The sequence below is a fragment of the Bubalus bubalis genome, chromosome 2 (assembly GCF_019923935.1).
Source record: "Bubalus bubalis isolate 160015118507 breed Murrah chromosome 2, NDDB_SH_1, whole genome shotgun sequence".
Taxonomy (NCBI): domain Eukaryota; kingdom Metazoa; phylum Chordata; class Mammalia; order Artiodactyla; family Bovidae; genus Bubalus; species Bubalus bubalis.
This window is the reverse complement of record NC_059158.1, coordinates 162,982,052-163,009,797: the sequence shown is the minus strand read 5'-3', so window position 1 is coordinate 163,009,797 and position 27,746 is coordinate 162,982,052. Positions and strand designations below refer to the sequence as shown.

The 27,746-nt window shown below is 42.4% G+C and overlaps 1 protein-coding gene across 5 annotated transcripts in view; it reads right to left on the bottom strand.

Moving 5' to 3' along the window:
* The window catches only part of SGPP2 (sphingosine-1-phosphate phosphatase 2), a 144,308-nt gene that overhangs the window by 19,500 nt on the left and 97,062 nt on the right, over positions 1 to 27,746 (bottom strand). For all 5 annotated transcript variants that reach the window (XM_025278342.3, XM_006079640.4, XM_044937884.2 and 2 more), the window contains 2 exons: positions 22,221 to 22,400; positions 18,913 to 19,002 (listed from right to left, as the gene is read on the bottom strand). In XM_025278342.3, coding sequence (XP_025134127.2) covers positions 18,913 to 19,002; positions 22,221 to 22,400 — 270 coding nt within the window. The remainder of the gene's footprint in view (positions 1 to 18,912; positions 19,003 to 22,220; positions 22,401 to 27,746) is intronic.

Below are 27,746 nucleotides of genomic sequence, written 5' to 3'. Positions count from 1 at the left end.
ATTTATATACAAGACTGTTACAGAGTAAACAAGCGCATGATTGAGCTTATGATCATCTTTGGGTCAGGAAGATCCCCCAGAGGAGGAAATGGCAACCCACTCCGGTATTCTTGCCTAGAAAATTCCATGGAGAAAGGAGCCTGGCAGGCTTCAGTCCATGGGGTCACAAGAGTCAGACACGACTTAGCGACTGAATCACCACCACCACCACTACAAGGCCCATGAATTTAAAAGCTCACTACTACAAAAGAAGTCAGTTCTCCCAAGTTGATCTATTAAGAGTCAATATCATCCCAATTAAAAGTTTAGCACTGGAGAAAATGACAAACTGATTCCAAAAGCCACATGGAAATCCAAAGGGTCAAGAATAATCAAAAAATAGTTTTCAAAAAGAACAAAGTTGAGGACTTTTACTAGCTGACATCAAGACTTATTACAAAGCTACAATAAATAAGAGAGTAGGGGACTTCCCTGGTGGCCCAGTGGTTAAGAATCTGCCTGCCAATGCGGGGGACAGGGGTTTGATCCCTGGTCCAGGGAAATCCCACGTGCCGAGGGGCAAGAAGGCCTGTGCGCCACATCTACTGACCCTGGGCTTTAGAGCCTGGGAGCCGCGACTACTGAAGCCCTCATGACCAGACCCCACGCTCAGAAACAAGAGAAGCCGCTGCAGTGAGAAGCCCATACCCCGCAACTAGAGTGGCCCCCACTCAACAAACAAAGCCCGTGTGCAGCAATGAAGACCCAGCGCAGCCATAAATGAGGAAGTAAATAAAATGTAAAAAGAAAAACTAAGAGTGGTATTGGCATGAAGATAGACCACTAAACTAATGGAAAAGAGTAGTGAGTATATATACATATATAGAGAGTGAATAAAGTCATTCAATTTATGACAAAGTTGATACTTCAGTTAGTGGAAAAAAGACAATCTGAATTTTCAATAAATAATGCTGAGTATGTACGATAAATCTACAGAATAAAAGTGGATCACAAAATTAATTCTAAGAAGATTGTACATCTAAATAAGAAAAGCTAACTAATAACACTTTTCAAACTAAGAGAATATTTTCATGACCTAGGGGCAGGTAAAAATATCTTAAAACAGGACACAAAAAGTTGTAAACACAGGTAAAGACTGATAACTGGAGTAGATTAAAATTAATAACTTCTGTTCATTTAAGGATACCACCAAGGGACTTCCCTGGGGGCCCAGTGGTTAAGACTCCATGCTCCCAATGCAGGGGGCCCGGGGTTTGATTCCTGGTCAGGGAACTAGATCCTGAATGCTGCAACTAAGACCCAGCACATCCCCCACCAAAAACAAACAAACAAACAAACAAACAAAACACCAAGAGTAAAATGGCAAGCCAGAGAATGGAAAAAAAAATTTGCAGTACATTTATCTGACCAGTGACTTACCAATTAATCAGTAAAGAGAAGACAAACAATCCAATTAAAAAATGGTCAAAGATAAATAGGCATCCCACCAAAGAGGACACAAAAATGACCGATAAAACATCAAAAGGGGCTGAATTCATCAGAAAAAAATAAACAAAAACACAACAAAATAAAAGCACACAGCAATACTGTTAACACACCCATTAGAATGGCTAAAATGAAAATGACCATTAAGGAATTAGTCTCCAAAATTTACAAACAGCTTATGACACTTAACATCATCAAAACAAACAACCCACTCAAAAAATAGGCAGAAGCCCTGAACAGACATTTCTCCAAGAAGGACATACAGATGGCCAGTAGGCACATGAAAAGATATTCAACATAGTTATTAGAGAAATGCAGCTCAAAACTACTATGAGGTTATCATCTCATACCGGTCAGAATGGCTATCATCAAAAAATCCACAAATGCTGAAGACGGTGTGGAGAAAACAGAACCCTCCTACACTGTTGGTGGGAATGTAAATTGGTACAGCCACAGTGGAGAACAGTATGGAGGTTCCTTTAAAAAAAAAAAAAAAATAGAGCTACTATATGACCCTGCAGTTCCACTCCTGGGCAAATTCAGAGAAAAACATGATCTAAAAGGATACATGCACTCCAGTGTTCATTGCAGCACTGTTTACAATAACCAAGACATGGAAGCAACCTAAACATCCATGGATAAAGAATGGACAAGAGTGTATGGTACATATATACAATGGAATACCACCCAGCCATTATAAAGACTGAAATAATGCCATTTGCAGCAACATGGATGGACCTAGCGAGTGTCATACTGAGCGAAGTAAGTCAGCCAGAGAAGGAGAAATATCATATGACACCCCTTATATGTGGAATCTAAAAAGCAGTGAAACAAATGAACTTACTTACAAAACAGAAAGAGACTCACAGACTTAGAAAAAGAACTTACAGTTGCCAGGGGAAGGGACAGTTACGGAGTTTGAGAAGGTCATGTACACGCTGCTACATTTAAAACAGATAACCAACAAGGACCTATTGTATAGCACGTGGAACTCTGCTCAATGTTATGTGCCAGCTTGGGTGGGAGAATGGATACATGTATGTGTACGGCGGAATCCCTTTGCTGTTTGCCTGAAAGTATCACATCGGCGATACTCCAATACAAAATAAAAGTTTAAAGTTTGGGGGGAAAACAGAAAATGACTGACATTAACAAGGACTGGCAAGAATGTGGAGAACTGGAAACCGTATACACTTAACTGGTAGGGCCGTAAGCTGGTACAATTCTTCAGAAAACACAACTGGACATCTGGAAGCTGAACTTACCTTAATGATCCATTTCTATTTCATATTCAACACTAAAACATACATCTGTGCTCTAAAAGGCACATCAAAGAAAGCTTTGCATCATTCACAATACCGTGAATGATAGAGAACAACCCAAGCTGGAAACAACCCAAACATCCATCAGTAGTAAAAGAGATAAGCAAACCGTAATATAGTTCTGATTTAATACAGTATAAGAATAAAAATCAATGAACTAAAGTGACATACAATATGGGTGGTGGTGATGGTTTAGTTGTTAAGTTGTGTTCAGCTCTTGGGATTCTATGGATTGTAACCCTCCAGGCTTCTCTTTTGGGATTTCCCAGGCAGGAATACTGGAGTGGGCAGCCATTCCCTTCTCAGGGGATCTTTCCAATCCAGGGATAGAACGCAGGTGTCTTGCATTGCAGGCAGATTCTTTACTGACTGAGTCATCAGGGATCACAAACAAAACAGCGAAAGCAGCCCAGTGCTGAGGAAAGCATACTGTACAATTCCATTTACATGAAGTTCACAGGTTCATGGGGAGTGGGTACCTTGGAGGAGATGCAGAGCAAAGGACATGGACTTCTGAGATACTGGTCATGCTATATCTACAGCAACCTGGGTGGTGATTCCTCAGGTGTGCTTACTCACCTTTCCTTATCCTCTACATAGTACTTACACACTTATACACAAGGTGACAGGTTTTCTTTTTATAAAATTCTCAAGTCCACTAAGAATTGCAAAATTTTCTCTCCACCTCTGGCTACATCATCATTGCATTTATTAGATGAAAGGTGTGGAGCGCTGAAGGACCATGTCTTCAGATACTCTTCTCCTGAGAACTGATCTCTCAAAAAGCCTTAAAGCTTCATGCTGTTGACCACTGTTCCAGGGTTCCCTTTCTACATGTCCAGACTCCTGACACATTCAACTCTGGGAGTTCCAGAATCTTTGAAATGGAGCATCCATGCCTGCACAGTAGTTACTATTGCGTGCCACTCTCTATAGAACTTTTCACAAGTTTATTCTTACAGGCAAAACAAAACGATGTTGAAAAAGAATATTAAATATGGGAGACTTCCCTGGTGGTTCAGGGCTTAAGAATCCACCTGTCAATGCAGGGCACACAGGTCTGATCCCTGGTCCGGGAAGATCTCACAGGCTGTAGAGCACCTAAGCCCATCGGCCACAACTACTGGGCCTGAGCTCTAGAGCCTTCGAGTCACAACTACTGAAGCCCACGTGCCCTAGAGCCTGTGCTCTGCAATAAGAGACGCCCCTGCGCTATGAAACCTGGGCCATGCAATGAAGAGTAGCCCTTGTTTGCCACTAGAGAAAGCCTGTGCACAGCAGTGAACACCCAGTGCAGCCAAAAATAAATTTTTAAAAAGGAATATTAGATGTGATCTCATCTGGTCTTCTACAGTGAATGCAATATTCAGACTCATGGCTGAATCTTGTCAAATCTGAGTCAGTAAAGTACAAAGAAATAAGAGAGACTGATTTATGAACAGATCTCAGTTGATATCTTTTACAATTCATTCAACATTTACTGTGCATTTATGGTCAGGCACTCTGTTGGGAATTGTGGGGCATACCAAGGGGAGGAAAATAAGATTCTTAGCTTCAAGGGACTCAAAATCTACTGGGACAGACAGACATGAATATAACCAATCATATGCTTATATTATGGCTTGCTGTTACTGCTATGAAAGTGATATTTATGCTTTAAAATGCTAGACAACCTTAAGGGACTTTGAATGAAAATCTTTCACGTGTCCTTTTATCTACTGGAATAGAAATATTTGAATATAATGTTAAAAGAAACAAATGTCAGAATATTCACATTCTTGCCTTTTCATTTGGTAAAATGTCACAATTTTCCCTAGGATGCCTGCTCCTAGGAAATGGTCCTAAGTAGAATTTCCCACAGGGATTCTCAGAGGAATGCACCAGATGACCAGAGCACAATGGAAATTGTCAACTAGCACCCCCGTCCATTCCCGCCTCCCCTTGAACTTGGGCTGTGGGAAAGATCAAAACGACATTTCCTTGGCTCCTTTGGAAATCAGGTTCCACTGTTTAAATGCACTCATACGGAATCTGGAAAGTGGCAAAGAGATGGAGCATCTCAGGACAGAAAGTGGAAAAGAGATGGAACATCACAGGAAGGTGAGTTGCAGTAACAGGTCTGAGGACTCCAGCTCCGGGCTTCTCAGAGCCAAAAGCCATCACAGAGGCCTAGCATCAGCTCATTTGATTGGTGAGTGCCCAGAAATAAAGATTATGGACGGGGCTGGTGTTAACAAGTCATCAGCAGCACTTTGACTTCTGGGTGACAGAGAGAACAGTGAGTTCTCCCTGCTCATCAAGCCCTTCTGACACTTTGTAAGCACTCCATTCCCTGTATTAAATTCCACTTTTCTAGGACTTCCCTGGTGATCCAGTGGTTAAGAATTCTGCTTCCATGGCAGGGTGTGTGGGTTCCACCCTTAGTCAGAGAAGTTCTGCCTGCCACACAGCGCAGCCAAAACAAATTTCCCTTTATTAAAATTTGGCAAAACTAATACAATTTTGTAAAGTTTAAAAATAAAATAAAATAAAAAATAAAAAATCATAATAACTAAAAAAAAAAAAAAAAAACCGAGAACACCTAGAATTGCTTCTATTTTGTGCCCTAATATAGCATCTTGGGCTTTTGTTATTACTAAATAAGATTCTGTTGTTTAGTTGGCATATATCAAGCATGCGTCTATAGTTGTTAGGGAGGAGTCCAGAAAAAGAAAACAATTTGAGATTCAGAAATCTTCAAGGGAATAATAAAGAGTTGGCCAGAGACCTACAATGCATTTTAAAGTAAGAATTTAGAATTTCTTTGACTGGATTGAATGAGATACAGCCTTGGGTAAGCAACGTTACGCTAGTTTCTTTGATTGCAAATGTTTAAGAATCTCTATATACGACTGTGTATTGGGTTGAGGAGAGGCAGCACACTTGTCACAAACTGCTGGAAAGTGAAACTGACAGTCACTCAGTGCGTCTAGCTCTTTGTGACCCCATGGACTATAGTCTGCCAGGCTCGTCTGTCCCTGAGATTCTCCAGGCTAAAATACTGGAGTGGGTTGCCATTCCCTTCTTCAGGGGATCTTCCCAAACCAGGGATTCAACCTGGCTCTCCTGCAATGCAGGCAGATTCTTTACCATCTGAGCAATGAGGGAAGCCCATCTTTATCTGTATCTCTATTGCCATTAAAAAATAATGCAAATCCTGCATTTTGCAACAGATTGGATAAACTTTACAGGCATTTATGCTAAGTAAAATACATCAGACAAATAGTATATGATATCTCACTTATATATAAAATCTAAAAAAACTGAAATCACAGAAACAGTAGAATCGTGGTTGCCTAAAGTACAATTGCACTCATCTCACATGCTAGTAAAGTAATGCTCAAAATTCTCCAAGCCAGGCTCCAGCAATATGTGAACCGTGAACTTCCTGATGTTCAAGCTGGTTTTAGAAAAGGCAGAGGAACCAGAGATCAAATTGCCAACATCCGCTGGATCATGGAAAAAGCAAGAGAGTTCCAGAAAAACATCTATTTCTGCTTTATTGACTATGCCAAAGCCTTTGACTGTGTGGATCACAATAAACTGTGGAAAATTCTGAAAGAGATGGGAATACCAGACCACCTGATCTGCCTCTTGAGAAATTTGTGTGCAGGTCAGGAAGCAACAGTTAGAACTGGACACGGAACAACAGACTGGTTACAAATAGGAAAAGGAGTACGTCAAGGCTGTATATTGTCACCATGTTTATTTAACTTATATGCAGAGTACATCATGAGAAACGCTGGACTGGAAGAAACACAAGCTGGAATCAAGATTGCCGGGAGAAATATCAATAACCTCAGATATGCAGATGACACCACCCTTATGGCAGAAGTGAAGAGGAACTCAAAAGCCTCTTGATGAAGGTGAAAGTGGAGAGTGAAAAAGCTGGCTTAAAGCTCAACATTCAGAAAACGAAGATCATGGCATCCGGTCCCACCACTTCATGGGAAATAGATGGGGAAACAGTGGAAACAGTGTCAGACTTTTTTTCTGGGCTCCAAAATCACTACAAATGGTGATTGCAGCCATGAAGTTAAAAGACGCTTACTCCTTGGAAGAAAAGTTATGACCAACCTAGATAGCATATTCAAAAGCAGAGACACTACTTTGCCAACAAAGGTCCGTCTAGTCAAGGCTATGGTTTTTCCTGTGGTCATGTGTGGATGTGAGAGTTGGACTGTGAAGAAGGCTGAGCGCAGAAGAATTGATGCTTTTGAACTGTGGTGTTGGAGAAGACTCTTGAGAGTCCCTTGGACTGCAAGGAGATCCAAGCAGTCCATTCTGAAGGAGATCAGCCCTGGGATTTCTTTGGAAGGAATGATGCTAAAGCTGAAACTCCAGTACTTTGGCCACCTCATGCGAAGTGTTGACTCATTGGAAAAGACTCTGATGCTGGGAGGGATTGGGGGCAGCAGGAGAAGGGGAAGACAGAGGATGAGATGGCTGGATGGCATCACTGACTTGATGGACATGAGTCTGTGTGAACTCTGGGAGTTGGTGATGGACAGGGAGGCCTGGCGTGCTGCGATTCATGGGGTTGCAAAGAGTCGGACACGACTGAGCGACTGATCTGATCTGATCTGATCTGAAAGCTGGACGGTGAAGAAACGCAGAGATGTTAGTCAAAGAGTACAAACTTCCAACTATAAGAGGAACAAGGTCTGGGGATCTAATGAAAAGCCTGGTGTTTATAATTAACAAATGGTATTATACTGTACTATATGCTTGGAAGTTGTAAAAGAGTAGATGGTAAATCTTATCACTACCAAAAAACAAAAACAGGTAATTATGTGAGGGGACAGGGATGTTAACTAACTTCTTTTGTGGTTGGTGGTTTAGTTGCTAAGTTGTGTCCGACTCTTGCGACCCCATGGACTGTAGCCTGCCATGCTCCTCTGTCCATGGGATTTCCATTTTGCAATATATATCTATATCTAATTACATTATACACCTTAAATTTACATATGTTCAATATGAGCAATAATACCTCAATAAACCTATAAAAAAAAAAAAAAGAGGACCATGCAATATATTGCATAAAACAGCAGTTAGCTATTCATTATTGTGGAGTATGGGGCTTCCCTGATAGCTCAGTTGGTAAAGAATCTGCCTGCAATGCAGGAGACCCCAGTTCGATCCCTGAGTCGGGAAGATCTGCTGGAGAAGGGATAGGCTACCCACTCCAGTATTCTTGGGCTTCCCTTGTGGCTCAGCTGGTAAAGAATCCACCTGCAATGCGGGAGACGAGAGTCTAAAAGATCCCCTAGAGAAGGGAAAGGCTACCCACTCCAGTAGTCTAGCCTGGAGAATTCCATGGACTGTTTAGTCCATGGGGTTGCAAAGAGTTGGACACGACTGAGTGACTTTCACTATCCCTATCACGATTGTGGAGTACAATCCATTGTATTGTACATTGTATTGTACCAAGGTCTGTTAATCAAGTTACTAGTTGAAGGGCATTTGCATTGTTTCGTTTTCAGAGATTATGAATAAAATTGCTATATATCAATAAATATTTAATTACATAGCGTTAAATTGTTCCATATCTTGATTTATAGTTAATTTAACCTGGCAGTTCCTTATTGTTACACATTCAATTGTTTTCCCTGTTTCCCTATTTTAACCTTATTCAAATATATATATTTGTTCAATTGTCCTTTAGGGTAAATTCTCAATTTTGTTAAGCACTAGAAGCTAACAGAACATTGTGAAGCAACTAAATGGCAATAAATAATAGAAAAAAAATTCTCAAAGAATTCCTAAGTCAAAAGGTATGCATCATATATTTTACTGCTTTTGATACCTATCGCATGAAATGGTCCCTCATGAGAACATCTCATTACTCAACCCCTTGTCAACATGAATTGCCATCTTTTAATTTTTTTTACCAATCTCACAGGCAAAAATTTTTAACTGACATCTCACTTTTATTAATATCTGTGTTTCTTTTATGACTTTTAAAAATATCTCTATAAATACAGGTGGAATTTATTCTTTCAATTTTGGGGACATTTTCCTTTTGGGAATTGCCTGTTTTTATGTTGGGCTTTTACTCACTGATTCCTTATATTATATTAATTCTTTGTCTATCACTTAATACATTTATGTTTTTACCAATGACTTTCATTTTGTTACATATAGAAGCTTCTAAAAAATGTATGTAATCAGCTTGTCTAATCTTTCATGAATTATTCCATTTAATATATGATAAGAAAGGTCTTTTTCTATTTTGTTTATATAAATATTCACTTATATTTTCTAATTTTTCCAAATGCTTTTTGAGACAACATGAAGACTATAGGAGCCTTCGGAGGTGAGGCAGACAAAGTTACTTTGCCCCTAGCACATTAGATTTGCTTCTGCCTTCGTGGATTTTAACTACTGATATTAAATGTGTAGGATTCTTTTTTCTTTTTCAAATTCATTATTTTTTGTCTTCAGCATGTAGGATCTTAGTTCCCTAACCAGAGATTGAACCTGTGCCCCATGCATTGGAAGCACGGAATCTTAACTGCTAGACTGTCATGGAAGTCCCGGATTCTTCTTTTCCAAGGGGTGCATCTGCTTTCTGAAGGACTTGAACAGTTTAGGAAACTATGTTGATTTTTTTTCCCCTATGATTGGATTTGGTTCCTAAATAAAGCTTTGTTCTCTAGCTTCAATGGGTAGTTGAGGAATCACAGGAAACCATTTCATCTCCCTTTTCTTTTGTTGCAGGACAAAATAGTAATAACTGAGAGAGATGCAATGAAAATAAAGTGCCAATAGTTCCAGGAATGTCATAGCAATAGTGAACATAATGGCAGAAATTTGTGTACATATTTCCCCAGAGGGTCAGAGAATCTTTTTTTAAAAATCATGTAAAAAAATGGGAAGGTCTGACACATTTTACAAAAGTTGACTTCACAAACAAATATTGAAGACAGTGCTTTTTCCATTGAGAGGCATCTGATTACAAGATGGGAAGAAGCCAGATCCTCAGGTGACCCACCAGTCTGGACCACTCTGGCTCTGGTGTGAGAAATAAATTTAATTTTCTTAAAAAAAAAAAAAAAAAAGTTGGGGGGGGGGCGCATACAATTAGAAGATTACAGAAAACCTTCACTTTCAAGGAGACTGTAATACACTGATTCTATGAAGCCAGTCTCCAGCTTATTTTACTGGTATCCTGGACTTGGGTGGAAGATAAATACAAGCCACAGTAGTGCCACGTCTGGAATCCATGCTCTGTCTCTGAATGTGCTTGGTTTTCATGTGTTGGAGAAAAATGAATGCATTCTCAACACAAAAGAGGCCTTAAGCACTGATCCGAGCTCCCTCTTCAGCAGTCTGGGATATGTAGACACTCTGGGGTCTTTCTTACTGAGATAAACTACTGGCTTCCTCATCACCACCTCTCCTGTCCACCTAGCCTCAGGGGACCACCTCTGTAGCTGCAGGCCCAGTCCATTTGGCTTGGCTGCCTCGCCTTAGCCTCAGAGAGTTCCCTGACCTCCTACCCCTTGTCGGGCTAATGGGCAATTGTCATACTCCAGCACGTCTGGGCTTCCTTTGTGGCTCAGCTGGTAAAGAATCCGCCTGCAATACAGGAGACCTGGGTTCGATCCCTGTGCTGGGAAGATCCCCTGGAGAAGGGAAAGATAACCCACTCCAGTATTCCAGCCTGGAGAATTCCAGGACTATATAGGCCATGGGGTCGCAAAGAGTCGGACTGAGTGACTGACTTTCACTTTCTCTTCAGCATGTCTGACAACACAATCTATTGAAGCAGCTTCTGAGGCTCCAGCTCACAGAAGGTAGAGGTCAACCAGTTTTCATTGCAGCAGGAAGAATAGAGTGGCTTCCGGTCTGAGGCAAACTGGCCCAGGACCAGTCTGTGCCTGCGCCTGACCTTCAGGGTTTGGCTCACTGCCCTGAGGAACTCCATGCGATTCTGGTGCTTGGACCAGCTTCTGTCTCTGTATATCTGCTGTGGGCTTCACTCAAGGCTCAGTCCAGTTCTCCCTCCTAGATTTAGGGCCTCTTCAGTCATCTATGACCCTCACACCTATGGAACACCTGGGAAAAGCTGACCCAACAGTGGCCTTTTAGATAGCACTGAGAAAGCAGGTAAAAAATTAATTTCCCTATGTTTCTTGTTAGGAATATGTATCAAGAGCAGTTCTTGCTGGAAATTGTGCAAAGTCCTAATTTTGGTTCATTTAATACAGAAACATAAAATACTTTCATTTCCTTTCGCATTATTCTAACAAATGGCTGTCTAAACTCTTCCTGGGGTGGATTGAATAATAACTATTTTGTCTTAAACATACACATATATACAACTTTAAAAACAGGAGATGAGGGTTTTACCATACTTATTACTTCTGAAACCAGAAATAATCCTCTATTTTAATGAAAGCATACAAATATTTCTCTCCAAGGTAAAGAGAAAACAATGCACATAATAACGTAGTAACTGATGCATAGAAACGTAACCAAACTCCCTTTTTATCTCAGTAACTAACTCATCCAACAAAATAGAGCTTTGTAGGGTATAATTTATATTACAATTAGCTTTTTTCTCTATATTAAGTAAGGCAGTTTGAAGTCTTTTTTTTTTTTTTTTTAATTTCAAAGACCTTGAAAAAACACACCCAAAATGCTCTAGTCTAAAGCCAGAACATAGTTTTGTATGGTCTGCAGATAATTTAATATTTGAGAAACTGTTTCAACATCCTCCAACTCCAACCAAAACTAAAGCAATATTTAGGGGAAAAATAAATGAGTAAGAAAACAAAACCTAATATCTATATAATTATTCACAGATCAAGCAGTTTAGAGACAATAAAATAGAGCAGACTTTCAGCTAATCCAAGCTCAAAATAATGGAATAATTATTCACTAACCTAACTACAACAAAACTCGAATTTTACTGTTAATGTATTGGGGTGGATTGTGTTATCAGTTAAAAGACCTAAAATCCATTCTGTGTAAGTCGATTAATTTCAGGCATTACAAACAGTACAATCAGCCTTCCTGAATTTCTCTCGTCCTTTCCCCACAAATACAACATCCCAGTTTTTGAGTCTGAAACAATAGGAAAATGCAGTGATGTCAATGTACAAAGTACACCACTGGTGCTTTGCCTGTTTTCATCTTCTGGCAACAGACTCCAGAGAAAGGTTCCTCCGACATGCTAACTCTACGCATCACTATCAGTCACAGTCCTTGCTCACACAGGCGGACTCCTGACCCACTCGTCCAATCACACCCCCTTGCATCCCCTTGGACAGTGTTTGGTGCAGCAAAAGGCTAATAATCCAGGCTAGGCCAATTAGACACTTTTTCTGAAAGTCTTCCCACTGCAATCCTTTCAGGAGTAAAACAGAAAGAGTTTAAGCCCTGAATCTAGACTTAGAGGGAAGGCAACCCAAAGGGATGGATCCACCATGTAGAAAGATGCAGAGATGACTTTGGGAAAAAGGGAGGTAAAGTAAAGATCCAGTAAAGATCTAGACCCTGGGCCCCACTCTCCTAGTGGCCACCTGCGCCTCTGACTTTCCTGTGTTATACGCTGTGGTTATTAAAACCATTTCCTTTCAAGCTTATACAAGTTTGAGTTGGTTTCTATTTGTATTCAAGGCATCCTGCCTCATGCACATGGTGACCACTTGAGTTTGGGCGTTCTCAATTACGGTCAACTTACTGGTTGTTTTTCCAGTTCTTGCTCTTTGGGCACTGTCTTTGCAGCCCACAGGGGTGGCTTTTGGGGCCCTCTTTCTGCTCTGTGACCCTGTTCCCCTGGCCAGGTTCCCATGTCCCAGGGTAATGCCCAGTTCAATCAGTTTCATCTCTTCAAGTGAAGGCCTGGATCTGAGAGAGAAGCTGTTGGGAGCTGAGTGCTGTGCACAGAGGCACTCTACAGGGAGAGGAAGACACATATGAGGCTTGGTTGTTCAGTCCCATCTGTGTTGGATTCCATGGGCTACTCCATCTTTCCAAAATATTCTACCCTCTCCCCTGCCCCTTCAGCTGGCTGTAACTGATTTACTTTCTAAACCAAGAGAACATGAAATTATACACTAAAAAATTATTTCTGTAAACCATTGCTGAGGATACGTCTTACTATGGGAAATGTAAGATTTTAATAAAAATCAGCTTGGGCGAAAAAGAACAGCCAGCTTAGAGGTCCCCAGGTGTGGGACAAGAATGTCACCAGGGCCCCTGTGTTTTATTTCCATGTTTTGCCATAAATAGTTCTAGTAAGTAAGTGTTAGTTGCTTAGTTGTGTCCAACTCTTTGCATATATCCTCTGTCTAGGGGATTCTCCAGGCAAGAATGCTGGAGTGGGTTGCCATTCCCTTCTCCGGGGACCTTTCCAATCCAAGGATTGAATCTGGGTCTCCTGCATTGAAGAGGGATTCTCTACCATCTGAGCCATGAGGGAAGCCCATAGATAGTGCTGCCTTCTCTCAAAGGTCAGTTGCCCAAAGCCCCCTTTTGGAACTGGAGCTTTAGAAATGTCTCCATGCATGGAAGGACATCATCACATTTGGAAATAGTATCCAGGCAGTGGTGTAACAGCTCTATGACATCTTTAAGAGTCAGAACTAATTTGACTTGGTGACTACCTGACTGATGGGTGTGAGGAGCGAGGGTGGTGCTCTAGTTTCTTACTCAGGCGTCCTGGCAGAAGGAAGCGATGCCATGGCTGGTCTGGCTAGATGGCAACACGTGTGGGTTCAGTGCCTCCCCATGCTTTACTTGGGCTTGCCCAGGAGTCAGCTGAGCCCGTCCAGAAGCCTTGACGTAACAGCAGACCACTCATCTCTGACGGGAAGGATGTCTTAATGGGCAAGAGAAGCAAATGACTGCGCTCCATGAACTATTCCTCCCCTTGATGTATGGAGAACCTTTTTTTTTTTTAGGTATGTTAAATTATTTTTATCATCAACAGTTTCAATTATTGCACTTGACATGTAGTTCAGTTCAGTCGCTCAGTCGTGTCCGACTCTTTACGATCCCATGGACTGCAGCACGCCAGGCTTCCCTGTCCATCACCAACTCCTGGAGCTTGCTCAAACTCATGTCCATTGAGTCAGTGATGCTATCCAACAATCTCATCCTCTGTGATCCCCTTCTCCTTCTGCCTTCAATCTTTCCCAGCATCAGGGTCTTTTCCAGTGAGTCTAACTCAATGAAACTATGAGCCATGCCATGTAGGTCCACCCAAGACGGATGCGTCATGGTGGAGGGTTCTGACAAAATGTGGTCTACTGGAGAAGGGAATGGCAAACCACTTCAGTAGTCTTACCTTGAGAATCCCATGAACAGTATGAAAAGGCGAAAAGATATGACACCAAAAGAGGACATATAGACACTTGACAAAGCATCAAGAAACAAAGCTTAAATAGTAGTTTTAGCAGGAAAAAATCAGTCTTTGGTCACCAAAAAATAGTTTTATGGATTCTTTGCCATCACTCAAAATACACTGTTCCCAGTCTACTCAGAAGCTACTATCTATAAAACACTATTACAAGGGGAAGGACAGAAAGTTTCCCATGTAATGTCACCAAATTTTCTGAAATTAATTTTTATTGGAGTAGAGTTGCTTTACAATGCTGTGTTAGTTTCTGCTCTACAGCAAAGTGATTCAGCTGTATGAATACATATTATCACCTTGTTTTTGGACTTCCTGCCCACTTAAGTCACTACAGAGTGGAGGAGAGCCATTTATAGGAGGCTGGCAGCCTCCTGGATGACCTGTGTGCTGTGAACCTCCAAGCCGGGTGTGATTAGAGCCATTCAGGCGGGGGACACAGTCGGTGCCTATGCAGCACTGTCCCCACCTTCCTCTTTTGTTCAGGCTTGTGCCCGTGCCCAGTTCTAAAGGACAGTCTCGTCAATGGCTCTCAACCCTGGCTGCACATTAAGACCAACCAAGGAGCTCTGAAAAAACACCAATGCATAGGACTGTATCTTTCACTATGGTTAAACACACATACACACACAACATAAAATTTGTCGTCTTAACCATTTCAAAGCATACAGTTCAATGGTATTAACATTTACACCCAACCATCACTGCTATCCACCTGCAGAACTTTTTCATCACCCTAAACTAAAGCTCTGTACCCCATTAACAATAACTCCCTGTTCTTCCTCTCATCCCTCACGCTCTGGCGACCACCTTCTACCTTTATGTTCTGTGGGAATCCCAGGTGGCACTAGTGATAAAGAACCTGCCTGCCAATGCAGGAGATATAAGACAGCCAGGTTCGATCCCTGGGTCAGGAAGGGCATGGCAACCCACTTCAGTATTCTTACCTGGAAAGTTCCATGGACAGAGGAGCCTGGCAGGCTATAGTTCATGGATTTGCAAAGAGTTGGACATGACTTTACTTTCTGCTTTCTGAATTCGACTCTAAGGACATCATATATGCACAATCATAATGTATTTCTCTTTGGTGACTGGTTTGTTTCACTTAGCATGATGTCTTCAAGTTTCTTCCATGCTGTAGCATGTGTCTGAATTTCCTTCCTTTTCAAGGCTGAATAATATTCCATTGTACATAGGAACCACAGATTATTTATCCATTCATCCATCAGTGGACACGTGGGTGGCTTTTACCTTTTGGCTACTGTAAATAATGCTGCTGCTGTAAACCTGGGTGTCCAAATATTTTTGAAAAGTTTTCCATGGGATTTGAATGTGTAGCCAAGGTTGAGAAACACTAGTTTGTGGCTGTTCCTGGAGAACGTGAGGGGTCCAGGGGGGAGACATGCCACCTAGGTGGCCTGGCCTGATTTAGCTGTTCCGAGCTAATTATAACACTCATTAGAGCCAGTAATGGAGAAGGCAATGGAACCCCACTCCAGTGTTCTTGCCTGGAAAATCCCATGGAGGGATCCACCAGAGGATCCTGGTGGGCTGCCGTCTCTGGGGTGGCACAGAGTTGGACACGACTGAAGTGACTTAGCAGCAGCAGCAGCAGCAGAGCCAGTAATCAGAAGCTCATATGTTTGACTCCATCAACAGACTTAGACAGTTGGAGGGTGGCATAGGTTTTATTTACCCCACTATTTTCCAGATCTAGCTCCAAGCCTGTAGCCTGCAGAAGCTTACTAGTGTTAGTCATTAAGTCATGTTGGACTCTTTGCAACCCCATGGACTATCGTCTGCCAGACTCCTCTGTCCATGGGATTTTCCAGGCAAGAATACTAGAGTGGGTTGCCATTTCCTTCCCCAGGGGATCTTCTCAATTCAAGGATTGAACCTGGGTCTCCCGCATCGCAGGCAGACCCTTTACCATCGGAGCCAAGAAGCTTACTAAGTTGCTGCTAAATAGAGAAGACAGCAAACCCATAATTCAACTCCATCTTTCTATTAAAAACACCTGCTTTTGCTAAGAGAAATTATGTATCATCCTACCCTGGGCCATGGGCTTCCTAGGTGGCTCAGTGGTAAAGAATCCACCTGTAAGGTAGTAGTAGACTTGGGTTCCATGGCTGGGTCAGGAAGATCCCCTGGAGAAGGGAATGGCAACCCACTCTAGTATTCTTGCCTGGAGGATCTCATGGACAGAGGAGCCTGGTGGGCTAAAGTCTATGTGGTGGCAAAAGAGTTAGACACAACTGAGTGTGTGTGTTCATGCCTGGATCATGCCTCTAGCCCTGGAGCCTGACTTGGATCTGGGCCTGAGTCAGGGTCTCAAATCTCTTATTTTTTGGCCCATTGTGTAGCACATGGGATCTTAGTTTTCCAGACAGAGATGGATCCCACGTCCCCTGCATTGGAAGCATGGAGTCTTAACCACTGGACTGCCAGAGAAGCCCAGGGTCTCTGAACTTTAGGAGACAAAACTATTCAAGTGAAGGATGTCCCTGGACGCCAATGGTGGTGCAGGATGGGGGTGGGAGGAATAGTTGTGACTACGCAAAGTGTTAGACGTGACTACGCAAAGTGTTAGACGTGACTGAGCGACTGAGCACACACACACACACACACACACACATACCCTTTGTTCTAGTTTCTCCTGGGACAGATTTTCTGAAATGGGTGGGGGGACCCATTCCTTGCATCTCAAAGAGAGGCCTTAACAATCTTCCCCGCAGATTTGTGCTTCTCCATCCCCTAACCTACTTTCAGACCTAAAGATAGACATGTAGCTGGATTCTTACTGAATCCAGGGTTTTCTGTACCCTCTATTCATGTCTGCAGCCCCACAGTCTCATGTTTACTTTGGGTTTAATTTTAACCTGAGTTCCTAAGATCGCTTTTTAATAAAACCTATGGAAATTAGAAAGTTGCCCTGGATAAAAGAAATACTCAAACACCCAAGAGAGTTCTGCTTTGTTCCATATTCAAGCCTGTGGACGCATTTGGAGAGAACCCCTTTATGATGAGGTGCGGTGGTGTAGCAAATTGAGAATGCACTCCTCCCCTTTTCCCCTGAAGTCTTAGAAGCCACGCGACACACTGTGCGGAGGGACGGGAACAGCAGGGGCCTGTCTTGGTAGGTAGATAATAAGCCTGACCCCTAACTGTTGTGTCATATTTTCACACCCCTTGCATCCTAGGCTGCACTCCAGGACCAGCATGGTGCAAAGTCAGCAAGGTCATACACAGGCAGGAGTTTATCTCAAACTGGTATGTTTTGTTCATCATGGAAAATTTCAGCATTGATTTTGATTTTTTTTTTTAAATGCATTGCCTGAACATCGTTTCTCTTGATTCCAGAGTTGTTTGGCACCTCTTCGATTTCCTGCCTTCCTGGCCTCACCCTGGGTTCGGCCCCAATTCCACTCAGGTCCCCACTTTCCTTGGAGTTAGAATTTGTTTTGTTTTGAGAGGAAAGCATGGGGCTTCCCTGGTGGTCCAGTGGTTGTGAATCCACCCGCCAATGCAGGAGACACGGGTTCAATCCCTGGTCCAGGAAGATCCCACCTGCCGCGGAGCAACTAAGCCTGTGTGCCACAACTATTGAACACTTGTGCCCTAGAGTCTGTGCTCCGCAACAAGACAGTAGCCCCCTGCCTGCTCGTTGCCACTAGAGAAATCCCATGTGCAGCAACAAAGACCGAGCACAGGCAAAAATTAATCAAACTTTTTTTTTTTTTAAAGAAGAAAGCATGATGGTACCGCTCTCTGAATCCCATGCAGCCATAAACTCCTGGACTCTGGGTTTATTTTCCTTCCCATTCTCTGCTTCTGCCCATTTTGACAAACCCTCTCCCTAAATCTGTTCCCCTCTGTGGCTTCTGTCCTTCCACCCCCCACCTCTGGATGGCCAAGGTCAGGCACAAGAGGAGAAACAAGAAGGCCAGTGAAGGCTGGCCTTTCCCTCTGAGGCCTTATGCTAACCCAGTTGTTGAGCTTCATGTGGAGAGTAACACAATTAGCAAGGGCCTAGTCCTTTTTAAAGAAATCTATCACCAATTACCATGATAAATAGTGCCCATGGTAAGCCATGGCCCGCGTTATGCTCTGGAACTCCTAGGCAGATGGCTGGCACACTAGGAAAGAGAAGTGAGTCATTTCAACTGCGCTAACTGTGGCAGCTCTGAAAACAATTCCTAATATGGTTTAAAAAAAAAAAAAAGTAGACAGCGGTTTAAATGCAAACCCCTATGGAAGGAAGCAAGCCCATGATGCTGGGCTCTTTTGACCTGGTGGGACTCCTACCCTGCAAGGGCAGCGAAGACCCCTGAATTTCAGAACCATTTCTGTGAGGACCTAAGTGAAGAACTTCATCCATCACTCAACATCCCTGACCCTGGATATGTTTCTGCACTGCCTGCTTCATCATCAGTAAATCAGCATGTAAACAAATTACCTGGATCGTCATTGCTGTTTAGCCAGTCTAACCCAGACCAGCCTACTTGATAGTATCTTAATGATTCATTACTATTATTATACATGTGCCTTAAGATAATCATTTCCTAATTCATTTGCCTGATGGGAAATAAAATTATAGCCTTCACATGAAATGCAAATAGCTTTATAAACAAATAGTGTGAAGAACACACTGGCCACACTCCTATTCAGATATCACCCCAAGACTCGCCCACAAAGCCTTACCAGGACCGTGTGCATCCCAGTGTAAAGTCGGCTGAGACCCACCAACGTGGAGAACACCACAGCCACCATCAGTCCCAAAACAAAGGGATACTGCAGGGGAGGAAGAGAAAAAGGCATCAGTTCAGGTTCAGATACACACAGCTTGATGTTGTAGAAGGGAAGGGGTTTCTGATCCATTAACTCCTAGTCTCAATCTCATATTTCTTAGGCCAGCAGTTTGATGATCTAAAATCACTCAAAAAAATGGGAAAACTAAGGAAAGAGAAGGAGAAAATGCCTAGGAATGTAATTCTGGAAGGAAGCCTCACAACATACGGACCTGCAAATAAGACACACTGGAACTTGACCATAGCTATTGTGCCGAAAGTTTCAGTGGAGTAAATAATTTTTTATTTCTGCTGCTGCTGCGTTGCTTCAGTCGTGTCCGACTCTGTGCGACCCCATAGACGGCAGTCCACCAGGCTCCCCCGTCCCTGGGATTCTCCAGGCAAGAACACTGGAGTGGGTTGCCATTTCCTTCTCCAATACATGAAAGGAAAAATGAAAGTGAGGTCTCTCAGTCGTGTCCAACTCTTAGCGACCCCATGGACTGCAGCCTACAGGCTCCTCCGTCCATGGGATTCTCCAGGCAAGAGTACTGGAGTGGGGTGCCATCGCTATTTCTACCTATACTTAAAACTTGTGAAATATACAGTATTTCCAAGAGGCAAGGTATATGGACGGTACTATAATTTTACAAAGTCCATCCAGGTACCTTCCCAAGATGTGCTATGAAGATAAAGCTTGGCAACAACTGGCTTCATAGGGAAGTCTGGGAACAGCAATGCCAAGCTAAGACTGGCATATCTGTACATATGTCAAGGCAAAAGTCTAGACTTCACTGAATCTTGACATTTGTGGATGAATAATGAAAACAGTTGGAGGAATCTGGCTAATGATAAGTCATATAAGGCACACACAGATATGCTTATGAACTAGATATAGAGATATAATTCAGTTGCTTCAAGTACTAATGTCTGTGGTCTTCCATGGTGCTAAGAATAAAGATGATACAGAACTGTCTATATTACGTGAAGTACTTTACACTCTTCACTCTTATGTCACTCTTCACATACCTTATGAAGTACAGTCGATCGTTAGCCCCAGTCTACAAATGAGGAAACCCTTAACCTTGATAATAAGTTGCATTAGTCCTGAACTTTTGCACAAAGATGGTTGCCCATCGATCCCATTTGATCCTCCCAACAGAAGCCAGGGCTCAGAGAGGTGCAGTGACTTGACCTCGGTAACACAGTCAGCAGTGACACAGTCTGAACGAGGAACCACATCTTCTGAGTCCAAGCCAACATGTGCTTTCCAATGTAACATCTGAGTACAGTGATATAGGGTTGTACCGCTTTTCTGAAGATTTATCATTAACTGGGTCTCTGATTTTAATTGAAAAAGTGTTAAAAACGGAATGAGCTAATGCAGTCACAATTTAGAGGTTGGGTATTAGCCTAAATACATATTTAAAGAAATAAACCCATTTTTAGGGCTATTCACAAGTAAACAACCAAACTAGCTAAATATATTTATCATTAAAAATCAAATAGGAAAAGAAGTCCATAACAACTCAGGCCTTAAGAAGACTGTTTCATCATATGAGCTGTAAAGAAGTTTTTAAGAAGATCCAGGTGGCCTTGAAATAAGCATATAAATGACTGTTGTTGCTTTCCTGCAGTCAGCCCCACTTGTTGCTTTTTTCCTGAGAGAAGCAAGTTCACAGGCTTCTCTGGATGCTGACAGCTCCCAGTGTTGGGGCCAGTGACGGGAGCACTATGTTCTTCTGGGACAGATGGCAGGGGGCAGTACAACATAGCTCAGAAGTCTGCATCCAATAAACTCCAACAGCATTGGGGAGCTAAGACTTATTTTTTTTTTTTTTAATTCTAGCATGACGTTTAAGTTGGCTAAGATCAAGAGTGGTATGGGGGCTTCCCAGGTGGAACAGTGGTAAAGAATTCGCCTGCCAATGTAAGAGACGCAAGAGACACAGCTTCAATCCCTGGGTCAGGAAGATCCCCTGGAGTAGGAAATGGCAACCCACTCCAGTATTCTTGCCTGCAGAAGCCCATGGACAGAGAAGCCTGGTGGGCCACAGTCCATGGGGTCACAAGAGTCAGACATGACTGAACACACAGTCAGATATAATCCTATACTTGTCCCTTTCCCATTTAGGAGACTGAGGTCTAATCCCAGGTGACCAAATAGAAAACCAGGTGGGGTCAGGACCTGACACTAATCTTGTTCTCTCTCAAACCCAAAACAAGCCTCCCGTGTTATCTACAACCTGAAACGTGGAATGCCTCTGGGTTTTTGGTGTAAAGAGGGCAGGAGAAGCAATGCTGCCATTTACACAGGAGACTGCTAGTGTTAGCAAAATCTAAATTTTCCAACAGGTAAAAGATACAATTTCTGAAATGAAGCACCAAAATAGAGCAAAAGTTCTCAGATAGGAAAAATAAATCTCCATTAAAGTAGTAATATAACTTTTATGTGTTTTCCAGCCGTGCTGGGTGGCTTCTGGGATCTTAGTTCCCCGATCAGGGATTGCACCTAGGCACCAAGGTTTTAACCACTGGACCACCATGAAATTCCCAATAGTATATAACTTTGAAAAGGTCTTGCTACAATTGGCATTGAAGCAGATAATAAGTGAAATTCTATTTTCAACACTTATTAATCTCCTGTCATTTAGACAAGCTTTCTAGAAAATGTGGACTGATTATTTCTAATAGTTGAGCCCTGAGAAAGGGCAGATGCATCTTTGGGAGCTAATTTGAGCCCAGATTCTATTTCACCCTGGGCCCTGGGATATCGAGCTTGAGGATTTGGTGAAATCATCTCCACTGTGGAGAGTTATCTACCAGGATCATCAGCCCCTTGCATCTCTTGCAAACAGAGGATGCAGGCAGCGACTTAAGAGCCATCTGGTCAAGTAGCTCAGGGTGAAAATGCTTCCAGAAGGGGTAGACCACACAGCCTGGTGATGCTTGTTTTACTCTTATTATCAATGGTGTCCACTTTCACTCTTGGGCATATCCTGCTTTGGACACTAAATCATATGGTCACTTCATTTATAAAGAAATCATCACTGTTCAATAAGTGTTCCCCCATCTTTACTTCATAAGTTTCATTGTCCTTCAAAAAAAAAAAAAAAAAAGCAAGACCCCTGAAGCAAAACCCCTCTTTGCCCTGAAGTCCTGAAGCAAAACCCCTCCTTGCTCCCTCTGGTGTTAAATGGTGAAGAAGAGTCACTGTCTCACCTGGTACCTGTCCATGGTAGAGATAAGGAGGGTGAAGGAGATGGCCGTGGCTGCCATGGCGTGGGTGGACGGCATCCCATATTCAGCCATCACTCTCTTCTCGAGTTTCACGACAGGAGGGGAGAAGGGGCGGGGCCACTTCAAGATCTCTTTGGTTACCTGGCCAATATACATCACCAGCTGCAAAACCAAAGGATGGAAGTTAAGTCTAACCAAACAAGCAAAATAACAAACTCCTGGATTCTGTGAATTTATTTCGAGGTTTCCTGTTGTTTGGCTGAAATCACCTTTCTCTCTGATACAGTTGCTCGTTGGGGAAGTCTTGTAGGATGATGTTTTCATTGTTTGAAAAGAGAAACAGGCCTTCTGGATTCCAGAGGGTCACTGGGCAACCAAGAAGTGACACTAACACATCTTACTTTGGTCATATAGTTAACAAACATTTAGATAGCCTAGCACTGGTCTAAGAGCTTTACAGATACTAACTCAATCCAAAAACAACTGTAGAATGCAGACCCATTTTACAGAGGGTAAGGTATAAATCATCGCATATAGTTAGTAAGTGGTAAAGACTTATTGGATTGAAATCCAGGGAGTTTGGCCTCAAAATATGTGCCTTAAAACTACCACAGTAATACTTCAGGGATGGTCCTGGACTAAGATAACCTAACATTCAAATCAGACAGTCTTTATTTTCAAGTTTTAACCAGAAAAGTGACTGTTCTTATGGAACTTTTGGCTTAAAATTTTTTGAGTTCCACTTTTATTTCTGATGTATGTAGGCAAGATACTGGATACAATTTAATGTTATCCAGTAATCGAGAGCATCATACAATAAATGGTGGGACTACTTTCAACCCTAAAACAAACACAATTCAGTCTGGAATTTTTTTCAATTGATTTTTTTTTCCCCACAATGCCCTTAATGTAAAAAATCCATTTCTCTTTCTCCCTTAAAGCACAACGTAAAAATCAGAATCGATTTCCATACCCTCCCAAGACACATAGGACTGTTAAGAACAGATTCAGTTACTACGCCAGAGAGCTTCACATCACAAGTTTCAAAATCTGTTTCAAAAGAGAAGAGCAACCAGCTTACTTAAGTTTCTGCATATGCAACTCCAAGTGCAGCCTGAGGACAGAGAGTATCCACACCCCCTGAGGGCTGTTGTACAGGCTCCCACCTGTACCTGGGGGATTAGAACCCTCATTTTCACAAGGCTCCTGGGTGGTTGCTGTGCACATGAGAATTTGAGCATGGCTTTTCACTGTAGTCTTGCACTTTCTCATGGGCTTTAATTATAAACCTCCTCATCTTACCATGACTGTATTGATCCTACTAGAGCTTTATTTAGCTCATGGTGGCTGGAATTACTTTACTTTGGAACAAAACCCATGAAAGAGTATTTCAAAATACTTTGGGTTACTCAGCCAGATTGCTTTAGAGTTTCCCATATTCTGGTGCTTTCTTTTAACTCATCTTGCTGTTGAATTCTGAGCATTGCTCCAGTGCACTCAGTATAGCTGCATATGTTTTCTTTTTTTTGCTTGGCTGCCACTTTGCTCTGGGTTAAAAATCAAGAACCACTGCCCGTGCACAGCAGGCCAAATCCACAGGCTTTAAAGCCTCAGTGACAATCACTCCAAATTCCGTAGCTGCGATTTCTAATCAGACTTTGAAACTTAACCCCTTTACCATCCCCTTCTTACCAGAAACTACTGTCTTGGAAACCTGCTAACTCTTCTATGTTTCTGCCTTCCTCCTGTGAGCCCGATACCTGCATTAGACTATTTTCTGGGGAGTTGAAAAACTTGCAGATACTATTGACTACTAAGAATTTCTCCAAAGATGCTTGAATATATTTCTCAATCCTGTCCCTTCGTCGCTAATCAATATCCATAAAATATTACAGGCATAATGACTAACTCTAGTTCACTCAAAAATACTTAGAATCCTCAGAGAGGAAACATTAAAATTCTAAGAGTGAAGACAGACAAGATGACCGTCATTCAGACAAAATTTAATTTCCTTGAAGTTCATGAGCTTCTTTGATTTCATTTATCTTTTGCCTTCTCTGTCCGAAGGTTGTTTTTAAGAATGCGGGCAATTGTTCGTTTTATTTAAAAGTATTCTCTTAGCAACACGATTGTTTCTGATCAATAAATTACAAATAGCAATTATTGTAATGGCAACGCTCTTCGAATAAGAGCAAATGAGGTGATGTTTTTCAAGTTGTAGGGAAAGAGCATCACTCTCAGGATGACCAATCCTGTCTCTGCCTTTTCATTCGTTACAGAAAATTAATGAGGTACCCAGGCCTGTACTGGGGCCCCATCCTTGAGGGGGGAAAACCATCACACAGAGGATCTCACCATAATGCAAATATGCTTTGAAAAAAAAATCATCCACAGAATTCTATGGGTATATATATATGTAGAGATAGACTTTGGTGCAACCTGGGGGAAACAGGAGTCCTGGGGCTGAATGTTAAAAGGAAGACTGTTTAACTAAGGTGAGGGATAGACAGAGAAGCGTCCAGGTTGCAAGAATAGCATGAGCAAAGACTTAAAAAAGTGATGTTGGGTGGAGCTCCTAGGTGGTTAGGACCAGTAGCATTTTTTGTAATATTTATTTTTATTTATTTGGCTGCACCAGGGTCCTCAGATGCAGCCTGTGGGATCCAGTTCCCTGACCGAGGCTGAACCCAGGCACCCTGCATTGGGAGCATGAAGTCTTAGCCACTGGAGCATCAGGGAAGTTCCCAGTGGAGTTTAAACTGTGAGACACACCGTGTATTACAAGGGCTGAGACTAAAGGAACTGACCATACGAGGTGTTGCGAGGAGGGGGAGCCTGGAACTTCCATACAGCACGGAAGAAGGTGCAAAATGATACAACCACTGTGGAAAAACAGTTTGGCAGTTTTTTAAAAAAGCTAAAACAAATGATTGCCATAGGACCCAGCCACGCCATTCCTAGGTATTTACCCACAAGGAGTGAAAGCATAAGTCATACAAAGATTTGTCCATGGATGTTGATGGCAGCTTCTTTAACAGCTCTAAATTGCAAACAACCCAATTTCCATTGTGGAATAATCATGCAATTGAATTGTTGTTATTTAGTCACTAAGTTGTGTCTGACTCTTTTGAGATTCCCATGGACTGTAGCCCACCAGGCTCCTCTGTCCATAGGATTCTCCAAGCAAGAATACTGGAGTGGGTTGCCATTTCTTCCTCCAGGGGATCTTTCCAAACCAGGGATCAAACCCACATCTCCTGCATTGGATTCTTTACCACTGAGCCATCATAGAAGCCCATACAATTGAATACTTCTCAGCAAAAAAAATGAACTATAGAAGTCAAGCTACAGCACAGATGAATCTTAAAGTAATTCTGCTGAATGAAGAAGTCAGATCAAAAACAAAACAACAGTGCACACTATATGATTTTGTTCATATAAAATTCTTCCCGCCTCCCCTTTTATTTTTTAGCACGGGGGATTCTCAGTTTCCAGACCAGGGAATTGAACCCATGACCTCTGCAGTGGAAGCACAGCATTTTAACCACTGGACCTCCAGGAAGTCCCTATATATAGAATTCTTAAAAATGGAAATGACTTTACAGGATAGAAAGGAGATCAACAGTTGCCAGGAGGGAAATAAATAACAAATGGGCTTGAAATTTCTGTGACAAGTATCTAAATTATGATGATTTTAGGGGTAGGTACACATATCAAAATGTGCCACATGGTACATTTCAAATATGTGCAAACTTCATGAATAGGGGCTTCCCTGGTGGCTCAGAGGGTAAAGCGTCTGCTTACAATGCAGGAGACCCGGGTTCAATCCCTGGGTCGGGAAGATCCCCTGGAGAAGGGAATGGCAACCCACTCCAGTACTCTTGCCTGGAAAATCCCATGGACTGAGAAGCCTGGTAGGCTACCGTCCACGGGGTCACAAAGCCCATGGGGTCAGACACGACTGAGCAACTTCACTTTCACTTTCTTTCACTTTGGTGGCTCAGACGGTAAAGAATCTACCTGCAGTGCAAAAGACCCACATTCAATCCCTGGGATGGGAAGATCCCCTGGAGAAGGAAATGGCAGCCCACTCTGGTATTCTTGCCTCGAGAATCCTATAGACAAAGGAGTCTGGTGGGCTACAGTCCATGGGGTCGCAGAGACACAACTGAGAGACTAATACACACACAAACTTCGTGAATACACTAAAAATTACTGAATCATACACTTAAATGAATTGAATAGTATGTGAATTACACCCAATAAAACCAAGTATGTACAGTTTATTGCATGTCAATCACATCATAAAAAGTTGTTGTTGTCTTAGCCAGCTTGGGCTGCTGCAACGACCAACCACTGACGGGGTGGCTTACAAACAGGAATTCATTTCTCTCAGTTCTGGAGGATGAAGTCCAAGATCAAGGCACTGGCAGAAGTAGTAACTGGTAAGGACCTGCTTCCTGGGTCACAGACAGTATCTTTACAGCACTTGAAAGAAGCAGCTTTCAAGCCATGAAAAGACATGGAAGGCTTTTAAACACATTACCAAGTGAAAGGAAGCCAGTGTGGAAAGGCTCCATATTGTATGAGTTCATCTATGTGATGTTTTGATAAAAGCAAACTACAGAGACAGTAAAAAGACCAGTGATTGTCGAGGGTTGGGGACATGGGTAAGTGGAGCACAGGGAATTTTTAGGAAATTGAAACTATTCTGTATGATACTCTAAGGGTGAACACACATCATTATACATTCGTCCAAACTCATAAAATGCATACCACCAAGAGTGAACCCTAATGTAAACTAAGGACTTGGGATACCAGTGTGGGATCCCTGGTTGTAACAAATGTCCCATTCTGGCAGATGATATGCATGTGTGGGTAAAGGGGCTATTTACGAATACTCTATACTTCCTGCTCAATTTTGCTGTGAACCTAAAAACCACTCTAAAAGTAAAGTCTATTAAAAAGAATACTGTGGCAGAAGAGAGCTGTTTCTCCGTTTAGTTCTCAGGGAAGGAATACAATGATTAACTCATTATGGCGTGCCTTCTGTGAAGGACTTTGCTCTGCATTGTTGAAAGGCCCTTCTACCTAAAGGAACTAAATTAAGTTCCGTCATCCATCACGCTCCTTTGGGCTGAGGCCTCCAAGGCCTAAGTGTAAAAGCAAAAATCCATGGGGAGGCGAGACAGGAAGCAATTACAGCTTGTTAGCCTCTGCCACCTGGCTGGTCCCCTGCCTGGCGTTGACGGGTCTAGGGCCCCGTGGTGTTTCATGATGCCTACTTGCTTATTTCTCCCCTAATTACTGTAGACTATGGAAAGAAAATCCATTTCTCTTGATCACCTACTGCTGTCCCCAAGCAAACAGAAGGCACGAATTCTGCCCAAATGCAGTGTATCTTCAGAAGGTGGAAGAACTTCCAACCTAGGATCATCATTGACGTCTGGGGCTCTTTGGGGCGAGCGGAATAAAACAGCTTTTTCTCTTAGTGTGGTGGCCCTTCCT